This window comes from Numenius arquata, chromosome 12 (genome assembly GCF_964106895.1).
Source record: "Numenius arquata chromosome 12, bNumArq3.hap1.1, whole genome shotgun sequence".
Lineage (NCBI taxonomy): Eukaryota > Metazoa > Chordata > Aves > Charadriiformes > Scolopacidae > Numenius > Numenius arquata.
Window position 1 is genome coordinate 20,683,844 of NC_133587.1, and position 22,680 is coordinate 20,706,523.

Sequence of the window (22,680 nt, forward strand, 5' to 3'; positions counted from 1 at the left end):
TACCTATGAATATGACTCATCTGGGCAGCTATTAGAGAAGGGATGCTTCACTTGATTTCATTTGGAGTAATCTCGTTCATCTCAGCCCCGCTTAGACCAGACAAGAGTTTGCAGCTGCGTACATTTGTGGTGTGTTCCACCAGGTGCTTAATACACATCCCAATCCTACTGCTAATGCCATTTTATTAGTTAATCAATCAAGTCTAAATGTTTCTGAGTTCAAAGCCAGCAGCTGCTCTGGGTTGACACAGATCCAGCAATGAGCGGATTGTTTAGGATTACACACTGGATTCACCTCCGCTTCCAAAGATGCTCACAGTGCGATGCGGCAATGGCCTTGGCACAATTCTTCTGCACCAATTATTTGGCTTATCAGCCGAAGACAGCTCAGGGGGCATGGGACTGGAAATCTAGCATCAATGTAAACTACTTTTCCGAGCAATGACTGGTAGAGACAGTAAGTGGCCCCCATCAAAACACAGTGTGCTTCTCAATGCTGCTGGAACGCACTGCACCCGAACTCGGAACAAGAGGCAGATCATTTGATTAGCTTGATCTGGGCAACAAGGGACACACTGCACACAACCCCACGACCTACAGCCCACACCACATGGTAGGACAGAGTTCAGAACGATTCGCACGTATGGTGAATGTGACACGTCAACCATTATTTTCTTAGGAAAGATACCCGGTTTGATTCTACTTCCCTTAATAACATAGTCTCAATATTTTTCTTTAGTCTTCAAAAAAAGGCACCGATTTGATACATCATTTGCTTGCCAGACTCACAACAACAGAATCTCAAGAACACCTTTTTCAGAGCAACTTCTTTTCATAAAGCAACACCAGCTCCATTTGCAAGCAATTCAGTGGCAATTGCCTTGGACAGCAGAACAGCAACCTCTGGCATCCCTCCCACCAGCTGCCTCCATTCACATGTAAACCACAAAAGGTTGGAGGATATTTTTCCTCACAGACTTCTCCATGAATGATACAACACAATTCAGAAAGGAAAACACAAGAGACACACTATTAAAAGCCTCTCTGCACATTCCCAGCTAGTACCTCAGCTTCCAATTTTTTCCCCTATGTTCTCCATCATTCCCCGCTGATTCTCTTACTCTGGCAACACTGCCAGTCTACATACCTTTTTTTTTTTTTTTTTTTTTAATTCCTTTCACTCTACTGTCTGCCTCCTGTGCTAGAAGGGCATCTTTTTTTCCCTATTTGTTTTCCAACATGCAGAGCCCAGCTATAAGAGAATGTGCTTAATGCCTCAAAATATTGTTCGCTGATGGGAGAAATAAATGATAATGCATCTTACTCTTTCTCTTTCCCATGTGTTATTCCTTAGTAACGCAAAACAGAGTCTTTACATTGAAAAATAAAGCATTCGTACATCTTAGAGGGGTCCTAGTAGTGCTAAAAAAGTGAAGGAAGTGACAGTAAATATCCCCAACCATACATTTTCTCTGGCATCCTTCTGCCACAAAGAGTTTATTTGTACAGTTTGCAGAACTACTTTGGCAAATGTTACATTTTCTGAGCATGCAGAGCTCACTTCATATGGCTGACACTGCCTAGAAGAAAAGCCAGGGGAAGAAAGAAAAAGAAACATCTTTGGACTCCCAATTCCACTCAGCAAGGCTCTGTCGTACCCCTACTGACCTCAAACATACATAACCACTATATTCTGTGTACTTTCCAGTGACCAAAAAGTGCTCCAATCTGCCCCCCCAGCTCAAAAAAGACTGGTATTGGTGCTTAGAGAGGAAGAAAGACTGAGAGCAAGCAGACTACCCATCCATTTCACTGGCATATCCTCCATAAAACTTTAGCAAGCTTTCATTTCATCTTGTATTTTTGAAATAAGACAATTCATAAAATGACTTGCATCCTTTGATTATAGAACAGACACCAAAACAAAAAAAAAAAAAACAAAAAACAAACAAACAAACAAAAAAAAAAAAACACCACACCAGGGAGACAGATATTAGTATGTGAAAAATACTGGACAAGAAAATTCATGCTTTTTTAATGAATGATGAGAGCTTGAGAAAGTAATCAGCCTTAAAATACAACCAGAAAAATCTTGGTAACACAAAAACGTTAAAGCAGCAGGGTTTATCTGTAAAACTGCTACCTAAACCCTATGAGCAAAGAAACAGTAAAGTATTTCAAGAAGAATTTAAGTATCACTTTTAAAATCTCCATTTTGTAACTATGTAGTTCCTTTCCTTTCTATTTCTTCCTTTCTGCATAAAAAAGCTCCTGGTAGGAATGAAATAGCAAATTATATCCTTCTGCATGAAGGACTTTAAGCTAGAAAGAGTTCAGAAATGCAAATTCAGTGCCTTCCCTCACCAGATCTACCAGAGACAAGGTCTCAGGTCCACAACTGGTAGGAAATGAGACTGGTGAAGTGACATATTGTCACTCTATTTTGCCTGAACTTCACTCAAAAAAAAAAAAAAAAAACCACTAGTGAAAGCACTTGCTATTTATATTGACAAAATGATCTTCTAAGAAAACACAGCACCGATAATCCATCAAATTGCCGATGTCATTTATAGCCTATGTTCATACACTAACTTACCTGCAATAAGTCAGTTAACTCCTGCCTCACTTCACATTTTGAGAACTGATACACTTTTTCTACTTGTTGTCTAAGAAGACCTGTTCTGTAATACTGGACACTGACACTGCCTGCAAACCACTAACACATGAGCCCTTCTCAACTTTTGTTTCGATCTTGAAAGGGAAGTCAGCCTTTCTTGCCCTATTAGAAAGCTCCCCATTGGTTCAGATTTAATTTCTAAGAGCCAAGATGTCTTTTTTTTTTCCCCTTCAATGTCCTTACGCACCCTGACATTAACTAATTCAGATGCCTACTCACACCTGCACTACCTATACACTACTGAATAAAGATACCAAAGAACTTACAAAAACAGCCCTGCTACAATGGCTTACGTGCAGCTTTAACACATGGATTTCTGATTATTCATGCATGTTTTAAAATTTGTTTAAATCCCCTTCTGAGCAAAGGTCTTTCAAACAGAGTCAACGTTTCTTTCTCATTAATTAATGTGAGCTATTTTTCACTTCATTATTATTTGAATAGTAAATGTTGAAATGCATGTGAAATGAGACACTATATAAAGACACAAGAACTCCTGCTTTTCCTCCTAGTGCACTGAACAGAAATTCGTCTCTCGTCAACTGCAGCTCCCAAATGACAAGACTCCCAAAGTTAAAACAATTCAAGGAATCATTCACCCTAGCAGCTGGAGTATTAATGTTGTTATGCCACATTCAGAGCTTCATGTCAAAAACCCCATTCCTAGATCAAATGACACTTCTGAAGTACTTGATCACTTTTCAAGATAAGTGCACTCACAGAACCATTCCTAGCTTCCTCTCTTTTTCCCACTTTTTGCCCTGGGGGTAATGAAATTCTGGTTCACTTAATCTGAAAGACTTATTTTCAAGAAACAGGTATTTCAGTAGACTAGATCAAACCTTGGTTCTGTTCACATTACTTCATGTCCCTGTATTTCAGTTCATTGTCTGAAGTGGAGGCAGTCTATCTCTCCAAATGACTCTGCCAATTTGACCATCATTAACCCTGATCCCTCAACAGGTAACTGGAGACATCTGTAGCCTTCCCCGTTCTCTCCCCAACACTTACACTGATAAAGGATGGGGTGTACCCACTCCTAGTCACCCTTCTTTCTTCTACACCTTTGACAGATGTTTCTACACAATATACTTTCTTTTCCCCTTGACCACAGTCTCCATACCAACAGTCATGTGCAAGACTGTTCTCTGGTTATTCTCTCTTGAATGCGAGTCATTCAGCACATTAAAACCTACTGGGAAACAGGCGGATATGACAGTCCAGGCACAAGATACTGTTATGCCAGAAGGCACGCATGGGTCAACCGTTTCTCTTTTGATCTGCAAACAGCTACAGAGGTCCTTGACAATGTGGCTTTGCTAGACGAGTGAGACGAAAATAGGATGCTGTTTCTCCATTTTTTCAGTGTTCTGAGACCCTTCCTCCAGAGCTCCAGACTGTCCTCTCCTAACAAGGAAATCCCACAAAGCTTTAGAGTTACCACATAGCACTCACGCCAACAAATAAAGGTACACAAAGATAATAACCAACAAACGTCAAAGTCACATCATGAAACTCACCATAGCACTGTGATCAGGATATAAAAAAAATCACACATACATCGTCTGTCATGACATTAGTAAAGTTACACCCTTTTCCTTTTAAATTTAATATAAAATATATTAAGAAACAGCAGTTATTAGCAGAAGTTTTCAGATGCCACCAGACAGTTAATACTATTTGATATCATTATTCACCTGACATTAGCAGCAGCAAACATCTCCTTCATGAAACCCAGCTGTTCTGGGAAACGTGGTGCCCTTAGAGTTGTCAGAGCAGGAGCTCCATCCTCCAGAGTCCTGCACAGTCAAGGTTAATGCCCTTCCAAAGCATTGAAGTACAGCTGTTCGTAGCAGCGTAAGCCTGTAAACAGGGTGAGGTGTGCTGCCCCTGGCTGGATGCAGGTAATTTCCTTCATAGCAGCCCATATGGTGCTGCTGTTTGCATTCGTGAGCAAAACAGCGTTGGGAAAACACCAACGTTCTGGTTGCTGCCGGGCAGTGTTTGCACAGCCTCAAGACCTTCTCCACTCCTCATGCCATCCCCACAATGAGTAGGCTGAGGCTGGGTAAGAGGCTGGGAGGGGACACAGCCAGGACAGCTGACCTCAACTGACCAAAGGGATATTCTGGGAGACATAACATCATGGTCAGCAGTAAAAACTGAGAATTTGGTCTTTCCAAGGTAGCCATTGCTCGGAGACCGGCTGGGCATCACTTTACCTGTGGGAGGTGGCGAGTGATTGCCTTTGCATCACTTGAGTGGGTTTTTTTTCTTCCTTCACTTATTAAACTGTCTTTATCTTAACCCATGAGTTTTTCCTCACTTTTGCTCTTCCAACTCTCTGTCCCATCACACTGCAAGGGGAAGGGAGTGAGTGCACGGTGGGTGCTCAGTTGATGGCTGGGAGAAACCCACCACATAAGGTCTTCTCTAAAAAGCTATAATGTAAATACATGTGCAATATGAAGTTATTACGCTGCTGAAAATATGTGTCTCTTACAGACAACAGTCCATATTCTCCAACAGCTTAAACACTCATGACTTCCGGGATTGAAATAGTAGAAGTACTATATTCTCAAAATCCAAATATAAAAAAGCGTTTAACACATACCTGCCAGGTACTGTGGGCATACTTAAGAATAAAAAGAGATTCTGTATTGTCAAGTACTTTCAGGCTCCCCATCTTTTAGGGTTCAGATCTCATTTTGTGTGTTATGTACATATGGGCAACTACTGTAAATAATAACGTTTTTGTGGAAAGAGGCTGGATGCCAACAGAAATGCACATCCTATTTTTCCCCCCTTTTCTGGGGAAGAAGGGGGGAAAAAAAAGAGCACTTATAAAGTGAATCCCTGCCTGTATTTTGGGGTTCTGTATTTCTTTAAATTCAGAGCAGAACTACAACCCCTCCAACCCCCCTTATTTTCTACAGGGTTTCTCCTAAATTATTCAAGTGGGAAACTAGACACAAAGACCTACTGAGGTCCCTTCCAACCTAAATTATTCTATTACTTCCTCTCAGATGAAATTTTAGTATGCCACTGTCCTACACAGAGATATTTTATTACATACTTATGAATTCATGCAAATGCTGATATTAACAGCTGGGCTGCCAGATGCCTAACAATAGCAGTGCAAACAGCACCAACACTGCAAAAATCCTAACACTACAGAGTGAAAATGCTAATTTGAGACAAGCAGTACTCTGAAGCATAAGAACCAACATAAAGAAAAAAGGAAATGAAAGTGATTCCACAAAATCCGTCGTACATAGTATAAAATCTAAACTGACATATACAATAGCCTGTGGTTATATTACTAGGAGAGCTACAAGCAAGATGATTGAACTCTTTTACACAAAAGATTTTAAAATACAGATAAGCAGCACAACAGTAAGAAAGAGGTCAAAACTTATACGTAATCTTTACTACATATAAAGCATTATTATATCTCAAGACAAGAAATAGAAAAATATAGAAAATTAGGCTGGACAAAAAATTTCTGATTTTTTACAGAAGCATAATGGTTTCAGGAAAGTTGCCATTAAGAAAGGATTTTTCAGGATCAAAATCGGAGCTAGATTTGCCTCCTCATTTCCATAAAACAGACTATTATCTGGTAATCATAAAGCTCAGCTGGGCTGTTAAGATACACATGCTGAAACACTATCAGCTTTTCCACAGTGAGCTGGATCTTCTTTAAGAAAAGCACAGAGGAGGTTTTCGATCCTGTCACAGACCAAAAAAAAGCATCTGAAATCTCAGTACTTTGAAGGTTAGATAAAATGTGTGTTTCCCGGCTCAAAGAGTAAGGCTAACCACTCTTCTACAGCAAAGGAGCCGTTACTCACAGCTCTTCCTGGTGTTAAACACAAAAGCACACGTGCACGCACACAAGAAAAATGCCCACAGAGATACCCACGCTTGAAGGAAACAGAATACAAACAAGTTAAAGCAACAGGTCCCTGTGGTCCCATTTGAAAATACTGCACAGGAAACCCAAGTTGTAAGGTGAAACTATTTCAACTAGGAATGGAAATGGAAACTAAATGTTAGCAGGAGCTGGAGGAAAACAGTTTTAAGTTCTTGAAGAATTATTAAGAAGGCAGAAAGAAGACAACTTCATAACAGAACACTTGCCTCCTTGCTCTTCATTAGTGCTTTTGTGAAGTTTGTAAAATCTCTAGGGAATAAAGTCACATTTTGAATCCTATGCAAGTAATAAGACATCTTCCCCTCCCTTGAAAACACCCAGATGCCTTCACTATACTCCAGTTTTATTTCATTGCTCTTCTGTTTATTCTCCTTTCTTGGCCAGGCTATTCTACAATGGATTTGCCAGCAACTCTAGAGATTAGGTGGACTTCCAAGAGACAACCAATTTCAGCAAAAAGAATTATTTCTTCTCTTCATTTATGCCAGGCATCCGAGTAAAATAAATCATGAACTGCAAAAGATGAACCAATACAAAGCTATGATTATGCCTGGGGTTTTGCCAGCAGTAGTAGTATTGTTTAACAAAATTATCCCTAAAAAACATTAGCATGCCATCGGTATGTTTATGTGCCCTTAGCACTGAGCAATGAAACCTAAATATGAGAATGCCAGTATTGGATGAAACCACTCAGCCTGGTACCATTCCTCTGACACTCAATAGATAAGCTCTGTGGTTTCTGTTGAGACAGTGCACCTATCCCTCTAGTGAGAGTCACCTCCAGATGTTTTTCATTTGTCCCTTCCCCCAGCATCTGCTCTGTTGCCCAGACATGCTTCACCCTCCCAAGTCTTGCCAAAAAATGGCCCCCATCCCAAGTCCTGCGAAGGCTTTTACCTTCAGAACCAGCCTCAGAGCACCTTCACTGCAGGAAGGTAGAGAAGCAACATAAGGCAATTCAATCAAGCTCTCCACAGAGAAGTTCTCTTCATCCAATTCATTTTTTTTCACTCCCCTCATCCACACCAATCATAGTTTTGCATATTGGTCATAGTCCCCCCCTCAGTGGTGTTTTCAATCTTAACAATCCTAGTCTATGGGATTTCTCCTTACAACACAGCTATTCCATATCCCCAAAACTGCCCTGCTTAGATTCTCCAGTTCTAGCGAAGCCTTTCCAAAAGGGACTCCAGAAGGCACCTTGACAAATTACCAAAGAGAGAGCAAAGAAGAAAATGGTGACCCCTTCTGTAAAGGCACACAAAGGAAGAAACATCCATGACTCCCTCTGCTGTCACCTCCCCAATCTCTTCAAAGCCTCAAGTTAAAATCAGAGAAGGAGCAGGCAGACGTCTATCCTCTATAATGGCTGAGAACACATGAGCAACACAGCTGCCAACTTCCCTGCCCAAATCCCTCCGGTTAACATTGAGGAAATAATTTACATCAAGTGAAGAGGGTAAAGTTTATATACAATACATATAACAGATAAAGACAGGATTAAATGAGCAAGACCCAAGCTGCATAACATGGACATCTGTGGTTTGAATACATCATTTTAGAAACAGCAATTAATTTATTCTGTACTTGCATTCATTTTTAGATAAAACTGGTTTGAATTGGCTTAGAACCAATACCTAATTTTCACTTATATTTGAAAACAGATTTGTAATTCTTTCTGTCTCATTATCTTTAAAGATTGAAAGTCATGCTATGCATATTTCTGATGTCCTTTAGTTAATTCTTAAACATACACTTATTTAAAACCAGCCTTTTTTAAAATATTATATATAGTCAAAGACTTATGTAGAGTGAAATAGAAAACTCATTTTCTAAGAAGCAGCCTGAAGAAGAGTTCATCTGTTCCTATTAAAGCATAACAGAATTTAGGAGCAGGGAAGGAAAGTAATGGGGGGATGTACCTATGCATGCATCAAAGCTTCACTTAAAATAGTATAAAAGAAATAGATACCAGTTAGGCTGAAGCAGCATTACACAGAGACTTCATAAGGAAAATTTAAGTATGGAAGAATTTTCATTTTCTCTCTCAAGTTTTCTGTAAAACAGTATTTTTTTCTTCCAAACAACTAGAAATCTGGGAGTCTAGTTTATATACCTGCTGTAGTTGCAAGGGACAAAAATATTTATTACATGATTTGTACATGGTCACTTTAATCACTTCTACACCTCATCAGCAATCAATCAATGCTGCTAACATTTACCTGAGCAATAAGCATTGTTTTCAACAAGAAAATTACCATTACCATAAGAAAATTCTTATTAAGTATCACTTTACAAATCAAGGCTTTGATTCTACAAGTACACAAACTTCTTACATGTTCCCTGGAAGCCAGTGAGGCTCTCAGTGCACAACACAGTCCATTGCATGCTTTGCAAAAACTTTACTAAGAATTTAGGAACCAAATACTAAAATCTACTTCAGTTACCAATAATACAAATCCAACTCAGAAATACATGGTGACCTGTTTCCTAAAAGGTACTTAAGCTTCTGACCTCATCTAGGTTAACAGAACAGTAAGTTTCTGAAATGTACTTTTTTGATCTAATTCAAGAGATCTAGAAGTCTATCTGAAAAGGGAGGAAAATAACAGACAGCAGAAGATTAAAGAGGGATAACAGAAAAGGTAGGGAATGACAAATTTGAGGACTCTAATATTTAGACCCTGCCTAGATCTTCCTAAGTAGTAAAAAAAAACCAAACCCAGTAATCAATTCTCTTTTTCAAATCAATCCAGAGCATGTTTACAGCTCACACCAATTCTAGTGAGAATTTTATGATATCTTTAGTGGCACAGTAGAGAGCTCATTAATTAGAAATGCCATAATGCACCTCAACACCGGAGTGTTGTTTTGCATTTTATCGTTTGTCTCTGTTGTTAACTTTAGCCATTAAGACAAGAAAAAAATAAAAATCTGTTTCAATCACCACAATTCACTAACCCATAGATGATTTTTCACTATGTTTTTTGGGATTAATTTCTTAGTATTTTACACAGCAATTAGCTAGTTTGGGAGCAAACCCTCTCCAGCGGATCATCAATTAATTACAGACATGTTGTTTATTAATGCATATTTTTCTTTTCCAAAACTGTACAGTAAGAGTGAACATAATCTAGTCCCTTCTCTTAAAAACATAAATTAATAATAATTCTGTTTTACTCCACAATTAATTGTGCCCCAGTTTTAAAGCATCCCAAAGTCTGATCAAGCAGAAGCCTAAGGATACCATTTTTCAGTGTAACGAGCACAATCTTTTGAACTCTTCTATTGAAGAAGTTTGGTGCTCAGGACAGAGATTCCATGCAGCAGGCTGCAGGATGCACGCCATCCTGCTGGTACAAAATGGCAGCAACTCCACAATAAGAGCATGTAAGGGGCAATTCCACAAAAATGCAAGCTAATATAAGGCAGTTTACCTCTTAAAGTAAATGGTAAACTTTGTTTGAAAAAAGGCATAAGATATATGATCACGTAAGGGGGTTAAAATATGTGATCATGTGCCAATCTTCAGCAGAAAACTGAAATAAGGGTATGCCACACTTTCAAAAACAGAGGTAATTCAGCTGTGTTTTCTTGATGTTGACGGCTGCTTTATGCATAAGTAAAAAAAGTTATAGGTACAACACAGCCTTTTCAGTTTAAGTCCTACAATCATCATCAACTCACAGACTCTTTGCCAGAAATCAAGGGCTAGACCCCAAAGTGTTAAAGCCAGAACTACAACCAGGAGTCCTGTTGACAGCCAGTAAGATGAAATTAGTAGTTCTGGTTAGACTCTGGTTCCCCATGTACTTTTTCCACATGGTATTTCTTAATGCTAATGCCAATTCCAGAACTGGAAACATTTCAGGAACAAGCCCATAAGCAGAGCAATTCACCACAAGAAGCACTTAAAGGACACTTTAGATCAAGAATTGAGAGGTTTCAACTACCCTGGACTTGCTCCACACAATTCCATGTGATGTGTATTTAGGAAAAGGTTGAAACATATCTAAAGAACAACTAAATGAGAAAACCAAGGAAAACAAACATAAACAGCAGGTAGTACATGTGACAGGATATTCCCCCTTCCCCTAGGTTTATGAAGGAAGAACCACACGTTAAAATCAGTATCTCCCCTCCCACCCTACTGCCTAAAAACACTACCAATCAAGACACAAAAAGAAGAAAGTTCTTCACTTTTCTCTAATGCTGTCATTCCCCCAACTTTACTCGTGTCCTTTAAAAAGGGAAAACTCAAGACATGGTGCAGAATTTCCTTCATTTGACAGTTTCCTTTTGCTCTTATGCCTTTGGCAGTATGTTTCCTCTTTCCGGATAAATCAATCAGGAGCCCCAAAATGTGTGCACAAGTTTCCTACAAAGGAGTAATTCCAGGCAAAAGCACCTTTATTTCTATTGGAAGCATGTAGTTCTTTTAGAGGTTCATCAATACAGGTGGGTTCCATCTATAGGTCGCTCCCTCAGAGACTCTTGCTTTTCAAACCAATCTCATGGAAGAGCAGGGAGGGGAGAAGCTTAAACACACATATTATGCATATTAATAAAAGGGCGTGAGAGCCCTTTTTTATTTAATTCCTCGTGGAAACAGGAGATAAAGAGGCAAAGTTAAGGATTTCTATAAGAAGAAAAAGTTCAAACCCTAGCAATAAGCTCTGTGTTGCTTGCTCTGGAGTAACAAGTATTGGGGTTTGGGGAGGGAAAGAAACAGAAGGACTTCTTCAGAAGTGTCTTTGGCAAATGAGGGGTGGATAGGAATGAGCTTCTATAAAATAAGCTTTTTATTACAGATGTTTCTAGAGAATCTTCACATTTGGATTTCTTCTAAGCTTTTATAAACAAGTGGATTGAAACAGTACTTATTGCAGTCTATAAATTTGGACCACAATTATTTGCCATGTACTGTATGGAATTAAAAATGAAGCAAATCACCTCTCCTTACCGAAACACTTAAAATACTATTGGTGTTCATATATGATGTAGCTAACAATAAGTAAAGTGCTTGTGACGCAAGTGACACAAAAAGCTTCAAAGGGATGGTAGAAAGAAAGCAGCCTGCAATAAAGTGTGTGAATCACAGAATGGTGAGGGTTGGAAGGCATCTCTGGAGGTCATCTGGTCCAACACCCTGCAAGGGCCCATTGCTGGCTCATGTTCAACTTGGGTGTCTGCCAGGACCCTCAGATCCTTTTCTGCAAAGCTGCTCTCCAGCTCATCAGCCTCAGCATAATAAGTTTTAGAAAACAGTGTTGCCTGAACTTAGAGACTGAGTCTCCTTTTTTTTTTTTCCCAGGCCAAATTTCTTCTGGTACACAGATAAATGCTGTGGTGGATGACCCAGGATTTACTCTGGATGTTGTCTCTCGGAGTGGCTCATGCCATCACTAACTGACCATGAGAGCAGGTTATATGGGCCTGTGATTAAACAGAGAGGTTGTGAAAGGTCAGTCTAACTCCTGCCTGATTTGTATCCACATCTGAAATTTTGAAGAAAGCCAGGAGCAAACTCAAAGTATAATTAATAGATTCCCAATGAACATCTCCAATTCCGTGTTCTTTGCAAAAGAAAAAAGGAATTACATTTTCTTTTTTTTACCTTCGTCTCCAAGAGGCCTCCTCTCTACATTTTTCATAAGAGAGAGAAACTGAGCAAGGAAGATAGCCATGGCATTCTTCCAAACTTTAACAGTAAAATAACCCAAATTCACACAATTTTCCAAGATGAGGATCCTCTCACGGTAGAACACCTGCTCCAAAGTCTTGCATCACTGCTGAACCCCACCAGCCTCTTGAAATCCCCTCCTGGGCTCACCTCCTCATCAGTGAGTATTAAATATAGTCATAAGCTCTGCTAGGTCCTATGGGCATAAGATTCACACAGGTGTCCTTTGTGAAGCTTAAGTGGTGACACCAAAATGAAACATCACTTCAGCTGTAAAAATCTACATCAATTCCACTGCACTTTTGGAAGAATGAAATAATTAGCGCTGGCAATAAACCTACCAGAGTACCTGGTAACTTCTAGAAAAAGAGTAACTTCTAGAAAAAGAAAACTTTTTCTAGAAGAGTAACTTCTAGAAAAAGAGTCCAAACTTCCCTGTCAGTATTTGTTTAAATATGTTAGAACTTTTTTTCATTCCTGAATATCATCACTTAGGGTTCAAACTCTGAGCTTTAACATTGTCTTAATGTCCATATAAGACACACGATTAAGCATTCTCTCCACACCACTGAAAATACCTATTCTCGAGATATAAAAAAAATATACATACTTAATTTAACTCATAACCGCTTAGTTACTGGAAACTTACCTTCAAAGATAAAAATACCATTTTCCTAATGATTTGAACAGAAAAAGTATGAAAGTGCTACAACATGCCTTTTTGAAGGGCAAGCAAATTAAGCATACCCCTTCATCTACTCTGAGCTTCTGTCAGGATTTGATGATGGCCAGACACATCGCGTTTAACTGAGCCATACCACACTAATAACTAACTAACTAAATAAAAAACCTCAAGTATTTCTCCAGATGCTGTCCTCTAGTTTCTGGAATTCTGTGCATCTCCAAGGTCAGCAGGAGATGCCTGTAACAAACATGCTGTTTCTAGCTGGTTCCTCTCTGTGCATGAGCAGCCAAGATAAATCATAGCTTCACCCCTCCCCCCTTTTTTTAAAAAACAAAAAACTTTCTTCCCTCCAAACTGAGCAAACTCGCAGTCATGAGAGACTTCCAACATCTAAACGAGCCGAGGCATGGGAAGAATGATAATAAATCGAGTAATGGAACCGCCATCATTCTTTGCATGGAAAAGGTAAAAACCTAACTTTTTCTGAGCAAGCACTGATTGCTATTTTAACTGTAAAACTGCATCAATAATGGGCATCAGCAAAGCAGAGCAGGTTAGAGATCATTTAATAAGTCTGGCTGTCTAGAAGGCCAATAAATCAATAAAAGCCACCAAACCACACTTCCCATCATTTCCGGCAGCGTCTGGCAGCCCCAGCCAAGCCTGTAGGTGCTCCCTTCTCCCCCTGCCCACCCCGCTCCGGACACCGGCTCCCACCGGGGCTGTGCTCCGACGGCCTCTCAGCTGCCTCCCAAACTGGTAAGGACTTCAGCAGTGCCCTTGTCACCACAGGCAAGGAAACAACACCAGCTTAAGAACAAGACAAACAGAAGAAAGATAAATGTTGACTATAAATAATTACACTGAGACTAAGCTATAAACAAAAACAGGCACAAAACAGGACAGAAAAAAAAAAAAAGAAGAAATCAAAGAACTATCTGTGTCTAAGAGTTAATCCACAGCTACTGACACCATATTTGGACGATGATGCAGTTTTTGTCACAGTAATGGATAAAAGGAAATAGCTAACATATTATAATAAGAGGGCGACTAATTCCAAAAGATACAGAAGACGTTGGAAAAAACAATCCCATGGGGGGACAGAGGGGATGTGTGTATGGCTGGTTTCAAAAAAAAAAAAAAACCACCCCAAAACAAAAAACAACGATACAAAATAAAAAGATTTCCAAAAAATAACATGAAAATCTTGTTTCTCTGTCAGAAATCAACAGTAACTGTATATTAATGGAGAGATTGAGATAAAAACAAGGAGACACTGATTAAGCTCCATATGGATTTCAATACATTCTCCTTCTAACTGCTTTCTGTAACTGCCTAATATTACAGAAAGGAAAAAATATTTCAGCTGAGAGGGCATTAACTTAAGAAAAATATTATGAACTAAAACATGCGTCCTAGCCTCTGCACTACTTCTTGCAACATGCTTGGGATAACAGAAAGTCTTCCAGATTTCAAAGCTGAAGGGCACATCTGACCCAACTAATCACAGCAAGTGACCTCAGACAAATTCCTTCGGAGTGTTGAATTTTCAAGACGGAAGTCAGAACACATGTTCAAGAACAGCATGAAGCCAGACTTGGGTACAGTTTCAGGATCACCGTGGCCACAACCCATGCCTGAGTCTGTATGTGCAGTTTCAGTGGAGGAAGACAAAGATCCATTAAAACAAAACAGTGTTGAGCACGATTGCGTACAAATAAGAATCCACTGGTAACAGGAAATTAATTTTACTCTCACTAAAAGAAACAGAGAGGCTCCTCAAACGTGTAAGTATGGAAGAACATCTCTTTGTATATCCAAGCTATCAGACTAAGGAGTAGTTCACATACAAAGAAACACACTGCCGAGCGCGTGGCAGCAGGAAAAACGTTGTAAGCCGCTGGTTTTCCTGGGCCGGCACAGCAGTGAAAGGCTTCTGAAGCTAGCAACCTTGCTTTTATTTCTCAACACTGAAAAAGGTGAACACATGAATCCTACCGAGAAACTTAATTCAGCTTGAGTAACTGTCTCAGGAAAGCCCAAATACAAGTAATTCCAGTTGTTACTCAGAATTGTTGATAATGCACTCCCTGCTCTCTCAGTGGCCTTGCCTCCACCATTTATCATTAAGTTTTCAACAGCATTCAATCTTTTTTTTTTTGGTTATTAAATTACTGACAGTATTTTACATTTATATAACCTGTAATACTCAAGTTTCCAGTTTGAATTTTGAATGTCTGTGAGTAGCATGGCTTGAAAGAAAGAAAAAAAAACCAAATAATAAAGTCCAAGTACAAAGAAGATGGAACAGACAGACCCATCAAGGAAGTCACACAATTATTTCTTGCCTTGCAACTGGGAGATTGCCCAGCAAGGCCAAGAACAATAAGCTACTGATCCTATAGGTAACATACTGTGTTTGTTACTCTACTTTATTTAATCTACCAATGAATTACTGTATCTCATTTACCCCCAAGAAAATAAAAAGCTGGATTTACACATAAGCATACTTCATTGAAATAATAATAGCTCGCATTCGACTCCACATCTCTGGCATGCGTATATCCTCTCATCGCATCAACAGAAACATCCAATACAAAAATACACACGCACAAGTGAGAGAAGTAGGCCTGGAAATTCACCTTCATTTTGAAATGCTTCTCTGATAGCTAAAACACTTGCCCGCAGATCAGAACACGGTTTTAAACGTCAGTGATTTGGTTGGACCCTCACAAGTCACTGCTGTGGACATGGATTCAAACCAAGTGCTGCTCCTTTGTTCCATCCATTTTCAAAGAAAAAATAAGCAAAGGACACATACATATAAGCTAGTAACATGAACCCTTCTTCCATCCAGTGTCTATAGGAGCAGGCAAAGAAGGGGAGTAAGCAGTTTCACGGTTGACTTAACCATTTTTCTTATCTCATGAAAATAATATACACTTTCTGAAAGGTAAGTGGATGCACCATCACCAAATACGCCACCAGGCAGAAGAATGCATAACTGAACACATTGATTGGCCGGGGCATAAAGTTGAACTACCGCATCACACACCAGTCCCAAGTACTAGTGACGCAATTTGGATTCACAGTTTGTTGAAATGGCCTCAAAGACATGGCACATGGCAGCAGAGACCAGTAAGTCTGTTGGGCAAGCTGGTGTCTAAGCCATCTGCTGCTAGGGAACCACTGGACCAACACCAGATCCTCAGTAGTGTTAGCGAACAGTACTGGGGGGAGGAAGAAGTGGAGTTAGGAGAGGTAGGAACACAAACCCACCAAACCATCTCCCAGGAAGTCTCCTCTGTAATGGAAAAGCTCATGAGACAACATTGTCCCCACCAATCTTCCCTCCTAAAGGTGGCAGACTGGAAGGATCTCTATCCAACACACAAAGGCTTTGTGAATCTGAGAACTGCATAAATGAGGATGGGCCTTCTGCAGGAGGCATCAGATTACATTATTGAGCTTTTACCTCCCTCTTTCCCCCAAAAAAGATTCGCCTGTGTCATGTCTCAAGTAACGCTTTACAAGCAGCAACTTCCAGTTGTTATCTTCTGCCTGGAATGATGTTTCCTCTCACTTGCTTTGTGCCATATGTCTGAACGGACCCATTTCTCAAGGGACTTGAGCCACCTTTTGTAACCATTTGGCAAAGTAACTTAAACCACCAGCTGAAGATTTTCTGACCCTGTCCCCTGATACTATTTAGAAACTGTTTTGACACTTATACTTCTATGTTTTTTTTCCAAATTCAGTTTCAGCTTTTTTTATTCTTCTAGCATTACTTCCTACACCTCTTTCCCATCAGCCTCCAGTCACATCACAACTTACAATCACACACTACGAGCTTGCTTGTCCCAGCAGGTGAGAACTGCATCAAAGTCAACATACACCCTAAGTCAAACCCAAGTTCTCAGTACTGGTGACATCCCCACCCCCAAAAGTATTCAGGCCATTTATAAACATTTCCCATATAACGCTTATTCTAACCACTTCTCTGGAAATTCTCCGTCACAACACACCACACATCACAATATAAAGTAGTTTGGCAGTCACCTGTCTCCTGCTTCCGAAACACAGACAAAGTCATCAAGAAGCAGAGAGCTCAGCCATGGCTCCTAACGATTTTACCATACCGATTTCAATAAAGAATTACCGCACCCAAGAAGGAGGGACAAAGAGCAAACTCTCAAAATTCTTCGTATCACAGGATCCTACAAAAAGTAACACTGAGTCTCAAGAGAGCTAGGTTTCTCTCTGCTCCACGTGCCATAATCTAGATCCCCTGCAGCAGGAGAAGGTAAAGACACAGTTCCATACCAATACTTCCTACAGGCACTTCTCTCTCAAGCTACTTACTATAAATAAAATTTTTAAAAAATGCACAAATGTTATTTAATTATGTGCCTCCTGCATTACAGCATTCAAATTCCTATTGTTCATTCTTTACAGAGCTCTACTTTTTTCCAACTACACCCTTCCCTTTAACTTTTCAAATTCAAAATATTGCCTACACAAGAGCTGTGGTTCAGAGATGGGCGTCCTTTAAACCAAGACATTTTTCATGGACACATCCCACAGCTTTTTTGTTCCAGGTTGGTTTTTTTTTTTTTTTTTTTAGGGAGAGAGAGACTCTGGGAGCAAAGCACATGACAGAATCAAGAAGAAACTTGGCAAAACTCCCTCCCCTTTCACACACTTCCACTTCAAACACACAGAAGTTATTACATGAGTGAAATAAATCAAATTTGGCTTCCTCAGAGTTGGAGACTCTAAACGTAGTAAGGACTAGATAAGTATTAAGGATTTTGCTGAGATCAGAGTATTCTTAACACCTCCAACCAGATTCTCCTCTATCCACAAGAACTTGCATTCCAGCTTTTCCATCAGAGGACATTCTTATCTCTATCCCTGAGTCAGCTCACACGCTTTTTCACCAAGCATCCCGACACCTAGTGTCAGCCAGCGTCAAAGTTACTGGGTGGAGTCAGAAAATATTACATACACAGCAGGCACAATCACAATATCCGAATTTCCTAAGGAAGGTGGCCTTCAAAAAGAAAAAAGAAAGTCTTGATATTGGGCAAAATTAACACTAAAATATAGCTAAACAACAACAGTACAACTCACCACATAAGAAACAATAATCACAGCAATTCATATTGATTTTGAGTCTTAAGATTATTTTCGTTTGATTTCATTGTGACATTGATACTAATTTATCTAGCGTGTATACCTATCACTGAAAGTCTTAAACCATGATTTAAGTGGCTAGAGAAACCACTTACAACAGGACAAGAACCAACAGCTCAAGATTGACTAGGAATAGTCTAGAAATAAATCATGTAAGCAAGCAGCTAACCAAAGGAACAGGTTACCAGCCTTGCAATGAGGTTAGTCACCACATCAACGCTGGCTGTCATTCCAACAAATATGCGGCAATTCAGCCACGTGATATTGGTCTTGATCACATTCGAGTTAAAAAGAAAACAGTTCCGCCATTATAAGAGTGGACTAGAATTCTATAGTTCTTGTTATACTAATGGTCCAAAGACATCAAAGCAACCTCGCGCAGTTGGAAGTTATTACTCTAAACTTTCTCAGAGCAAAACTACTGGTGCACAAACAAAATGTTCCATCAAGGGCCAAATGTGTTTACAGACACGTGACACTGCTTCTCAGACGCACCTTCTACTTTGGTATCCACAGTAGATGATCAGTGCTTTGCCTGAAAGATTGATAGACGCATTGGGAGCCAGAACCTACACTCAGAGAGGCAAATTTAAGTTTTGTAAAGGAGTGGAACTCTTTTTGTTGTTAGGGTTGGTTTGGTTTTGGGGTTTTTTGGGGGTTTTTTTTGCAGTTTGCCCTCTTCAGAGAGAGGGTAACAATATAACAACATTTCAGTATACAAGGAAAAGATGCCTTATTCTCTCCCACTCAAATAAACTAACTTTGAAAACGGGCACCCCAAATTACGGTATTTCATGACAGAAGAAACCAATCCACAAACCATTGAAACCCACTGATGTCAGTAGGTAATGGAGCAGGCTCATCTTCCAGTTCCCACAACGCAACCAGTAAACACTGGTATGACAAAAAAGGAAAAAGCTAAAGTTAAAAAAAATAAAATAAAAAAGTACACTATTGCTTCGCTGCTTTGAATGAAAGACTATACAAAAAGTGGTCTGTATCCTACTCCTTTTTTCACCTGAGTCTCTGGAAGATATCATCTTAGGAAGGTAAATAGGCTGTCAATGGTTTTAAATGGATTAATTTGAGTGTTCTCATGGAGTGAAGAAGAGGCCAGCAGCCTCTACAGAAGAGAGTTTTTTCATTCAAAATTTAATCAAAGGAACACAACAGCAGGTACAAAAAAAAGTGACAAATGCTACACTACTCCCTCATGCTATTGTTGTGCTCTGAGCTTATGGGCACGACTAAAGCACCACAAAGATTCCTGAAATGCTTCTAGAACAACTAAAAGTATTTTCTGACACGCAACTTACTCACAGGCTTTGCTGTTCATGATTCTTTCGGTCCTGATTTACTTGAGGGATTTGTTTCCTAACCCTCAGAAAGCAATTATGTGCTTGTCTGTCTAAGCAATTATGATACACTTGTCTGTCATGTTTGTCATGTTTGGTATCTTAATTTTTAGCCGTTTCTCTTCAAAAGACAACTTCCTGCAGTACTGTACATCTCTGAGCTACTGTGTGCAAGTGTAAAGTAGGTAGAGCAACATCCACCAGACAGCTCATTTCACCCCCGCCTTGATTCCTGAAGGACAAACAAGTAAGCTCCTGGTGTAGCGCCTACAACGTGCAGAATAAACTGACAACTTCGCTGCGAACCCAAACCTTGCGGCTTTAGAATGGTCTTCCACTTCCTCATACCACTTTCCCGCCATCCTTAGAGATTTCAGGTTCCTGCTGGCCAGCTTCTGCTACTGGTGCTGTGGTCGCAACTTGAAAGGCTACAACACGAGTCGTCCTCCTCTACCGAGGTGTCAGGAACATAGTGCTCTGCCCTAAAAGTTCATTGCTACTTGTTCAAGCTCCTATACAGGTCAAGCCCCCTCCAGGAAAGGGGAAACACACATCAGGAAGAGATAAACAGCATCTTTCAGCATTATGAAAGGAGAAAGAGTATCTTTTCACTAACTGTAGAAGAAGAACCTGCTGTTTTAAACTCAATTTATGTTTCAGTAGTTGCATATATCATTTTTTGTAGTAGGAGACATACAAAGTTGAAGTAAAACAGTGCTTGGACAACTACCTCCTCTCCTTCCTTCTCATCTGATATTCCCCCTTATTGTCACCATAACTCTCTTCGTAACTATATCCCTGCTGTATCAATACTACATCCACTAGCTGGAAGACCAGATGCTTTCCTTTTGTACCATGGTAACGTCTTAGTAATGTTTTTCAGGATAGCCTTCTGCAGCCTACAAATGTGCCCACTCCTCTGTTCACAGATATTGTCTCCCTTAGGTGTCATTACAATCAGGTACACTATTGTTACTAACGACTTACTTTATCTTCTGATTTGAAGGATGTTTGAAACGAAAGGAATCAAGTTATATGCAGTACAGCCCATCCTCTGATTCACACTTTAGGCTAGATAATTGCCAAGAACCATTGCCTTGAGTTTGAAAAGATAACAAGGACAACATAAAATCTCAGCATGCTTTTCTTTCTTCTAAGAAGTGTCACCTAAAACTACGGACGCAATTGATGCTAGCGTCACATCAAGCTCTTCCCTGTTTACAGGAGATGGAAGAAAATTCTTTTGTGTACCCTTCCCATTAGACTTCTCTTACTGTCTCTGCAGCAGCTCACATCAACAATCTGTCAGATTACATTATAAACATATTTGAAAGATTATTTTTTTCCCCAAACTTCCTGAACTTAAATAGAAATTTGCGGAAGTTGTTGCCTGCTAAAACAGAAAGCCAGGTTTAACGAAAATGCATAAAACCCATAGATGAACAATCCTTGGGAAGGGGAGGGAATGAAAAATTGCCATCTTCATAAGATAGCATTTTTTAATAGATCCTCTCAAATTCCGTATCAAATTTAATACAAGGTACTCACTGGGTAGGTTTTTTTACACAGATACACCACCGCAGCCTTCAGAAGAAAGTACTGGACAAAACCAGACCAGATTTGTAAAACAAGGATTCAGAATCTAACAACCACAACTCCACACGGGTGTTAACTTTTCAGGAGGAATTAAGTTCTACCAGTATTATAAGAGAAATACAAGAGTCAGGACCACTGCATGATCCAGTAAGAGTTCCTGAAAACAGAGCCCGACCCCAGGACCTTCACTCCAGACCCCAGAGAGGTCCAGCCAAGTTACAGCTTTCTGCAACACACGTCAGAAAAGCGCAAAACATTTATATCGTTGTAGCTGAATTTGAGCAGAGGGGTGTAAAACTCAGTGCAATCTGTTTAGAAAGAGATGAAGTCTGATCTGATCCAGCATCAAGGACATTACATCATCATTTATTCATTCGAGAATCTGGCATTACACAGCAGCTACCTCACTCTAATCAGCCAAGAATTTAAGCTTACAGTATGCAATGAAGAAGAAAACACAAAAATGTCAGAAGTGTAACAACAACACATGAAAATACGACCATTTCTTTCCAGCTATGGTGGCAGAGGGAAGTACAGGCAAGCATTGACTACAACATGACAGCGCATCACACCAAACCTACACCTCTTCCAACTTGGAAGGACTGCAGGACACTGCAGGACAACTTGCACTGACCTAGACCTCTCAAAGCCCAGCATAAGTAAAAGGAAGCACAAATTGTGAGTAGCATATTTTACAAATTAACACGGATACCGTATTGCAGACAGGTCAGGACACCAAACCCATTACATTGAATAATCAAGTATCACTTCTACCAATATCTCTAGCTGCTGGTTTTGTGGTTGTAGGGTTTTTTTAATTTCATAAAAAGTATCTCAGTTGAGATATTCAGCAAGAAGCCAATGCACCAGCACTTCACATAAGGTGTTCTCTCAAGAGTAATAGTTTTAACTGTCTGTTACAGTACAGACCTACAATTATAAGAACTACAGTGGGTAAAGTTCTAAAAAGTGTTTTCTCTGCATACAACATTTCTCTGCATGAAACATGTTTAAATGACTTTTCATATAACACTCAGTTTTATTATATTAAAAAAAAAGAATATTCCGTTCAGAGCCCTCTACCAACAAATTCATCTGGCAGTTATTCAGAAAATGAAAATATGTTGCAGCAATATGCATGCATTAACACATACGCACATCGTAACACTACTATCTAGAGGTTTCTTTCAGCACTAGTGAGAAATACTAAGACATACCTGGACTACATAAGGTACAAAGATATAAAGATATTTAACCCACCTCATCAAAGTTGCTATCTTCTTTCTTCAAGGCTTTAAAATAAAAGGGAAAAAGAAATCGTTACCTGTACTGCATTTCAATGAGGACAAAGTAATTAACACCAGAAAAGAGAAAAACAGAGCAGTATTTTTCTGTTATAATAGGAAAGAACAGACTGGTATGAATACCAGTTTTATACTCAAAATCTGAATCTGTAAATGGAATATAAGACTGCACAGCATGTTTCCAAGAAACTAAGTTTAAATATTTATGAAAAATATTATCGTCTCAGGTTAAAGAAAATACGAGCTC

General features: G+C 39.5%; 1 protein-coding gene across 1 annotated transcript in view; it reads right to left on the minus strand.

The window, feature by feature from the left end:
• Positions 1 to 22,680, minus strand: part of CDK14 (cyclin dependent kinase 14) — a 329,099-nt gene that overhangs the window by 300,435 nt on the left and 5,984 nt on the right. The window contains exon 2 of the mRNA XM_074156862.1: positions 22,390 to 22,421. Within this exon, the coding sequence (XP_074012963.1) occupies positions 22,390 to 22,421 (32 nt within the window). The remainder of the gene's footprint in view (positions 1 to 22,389; positions 22,422 to 22,680) is intronic.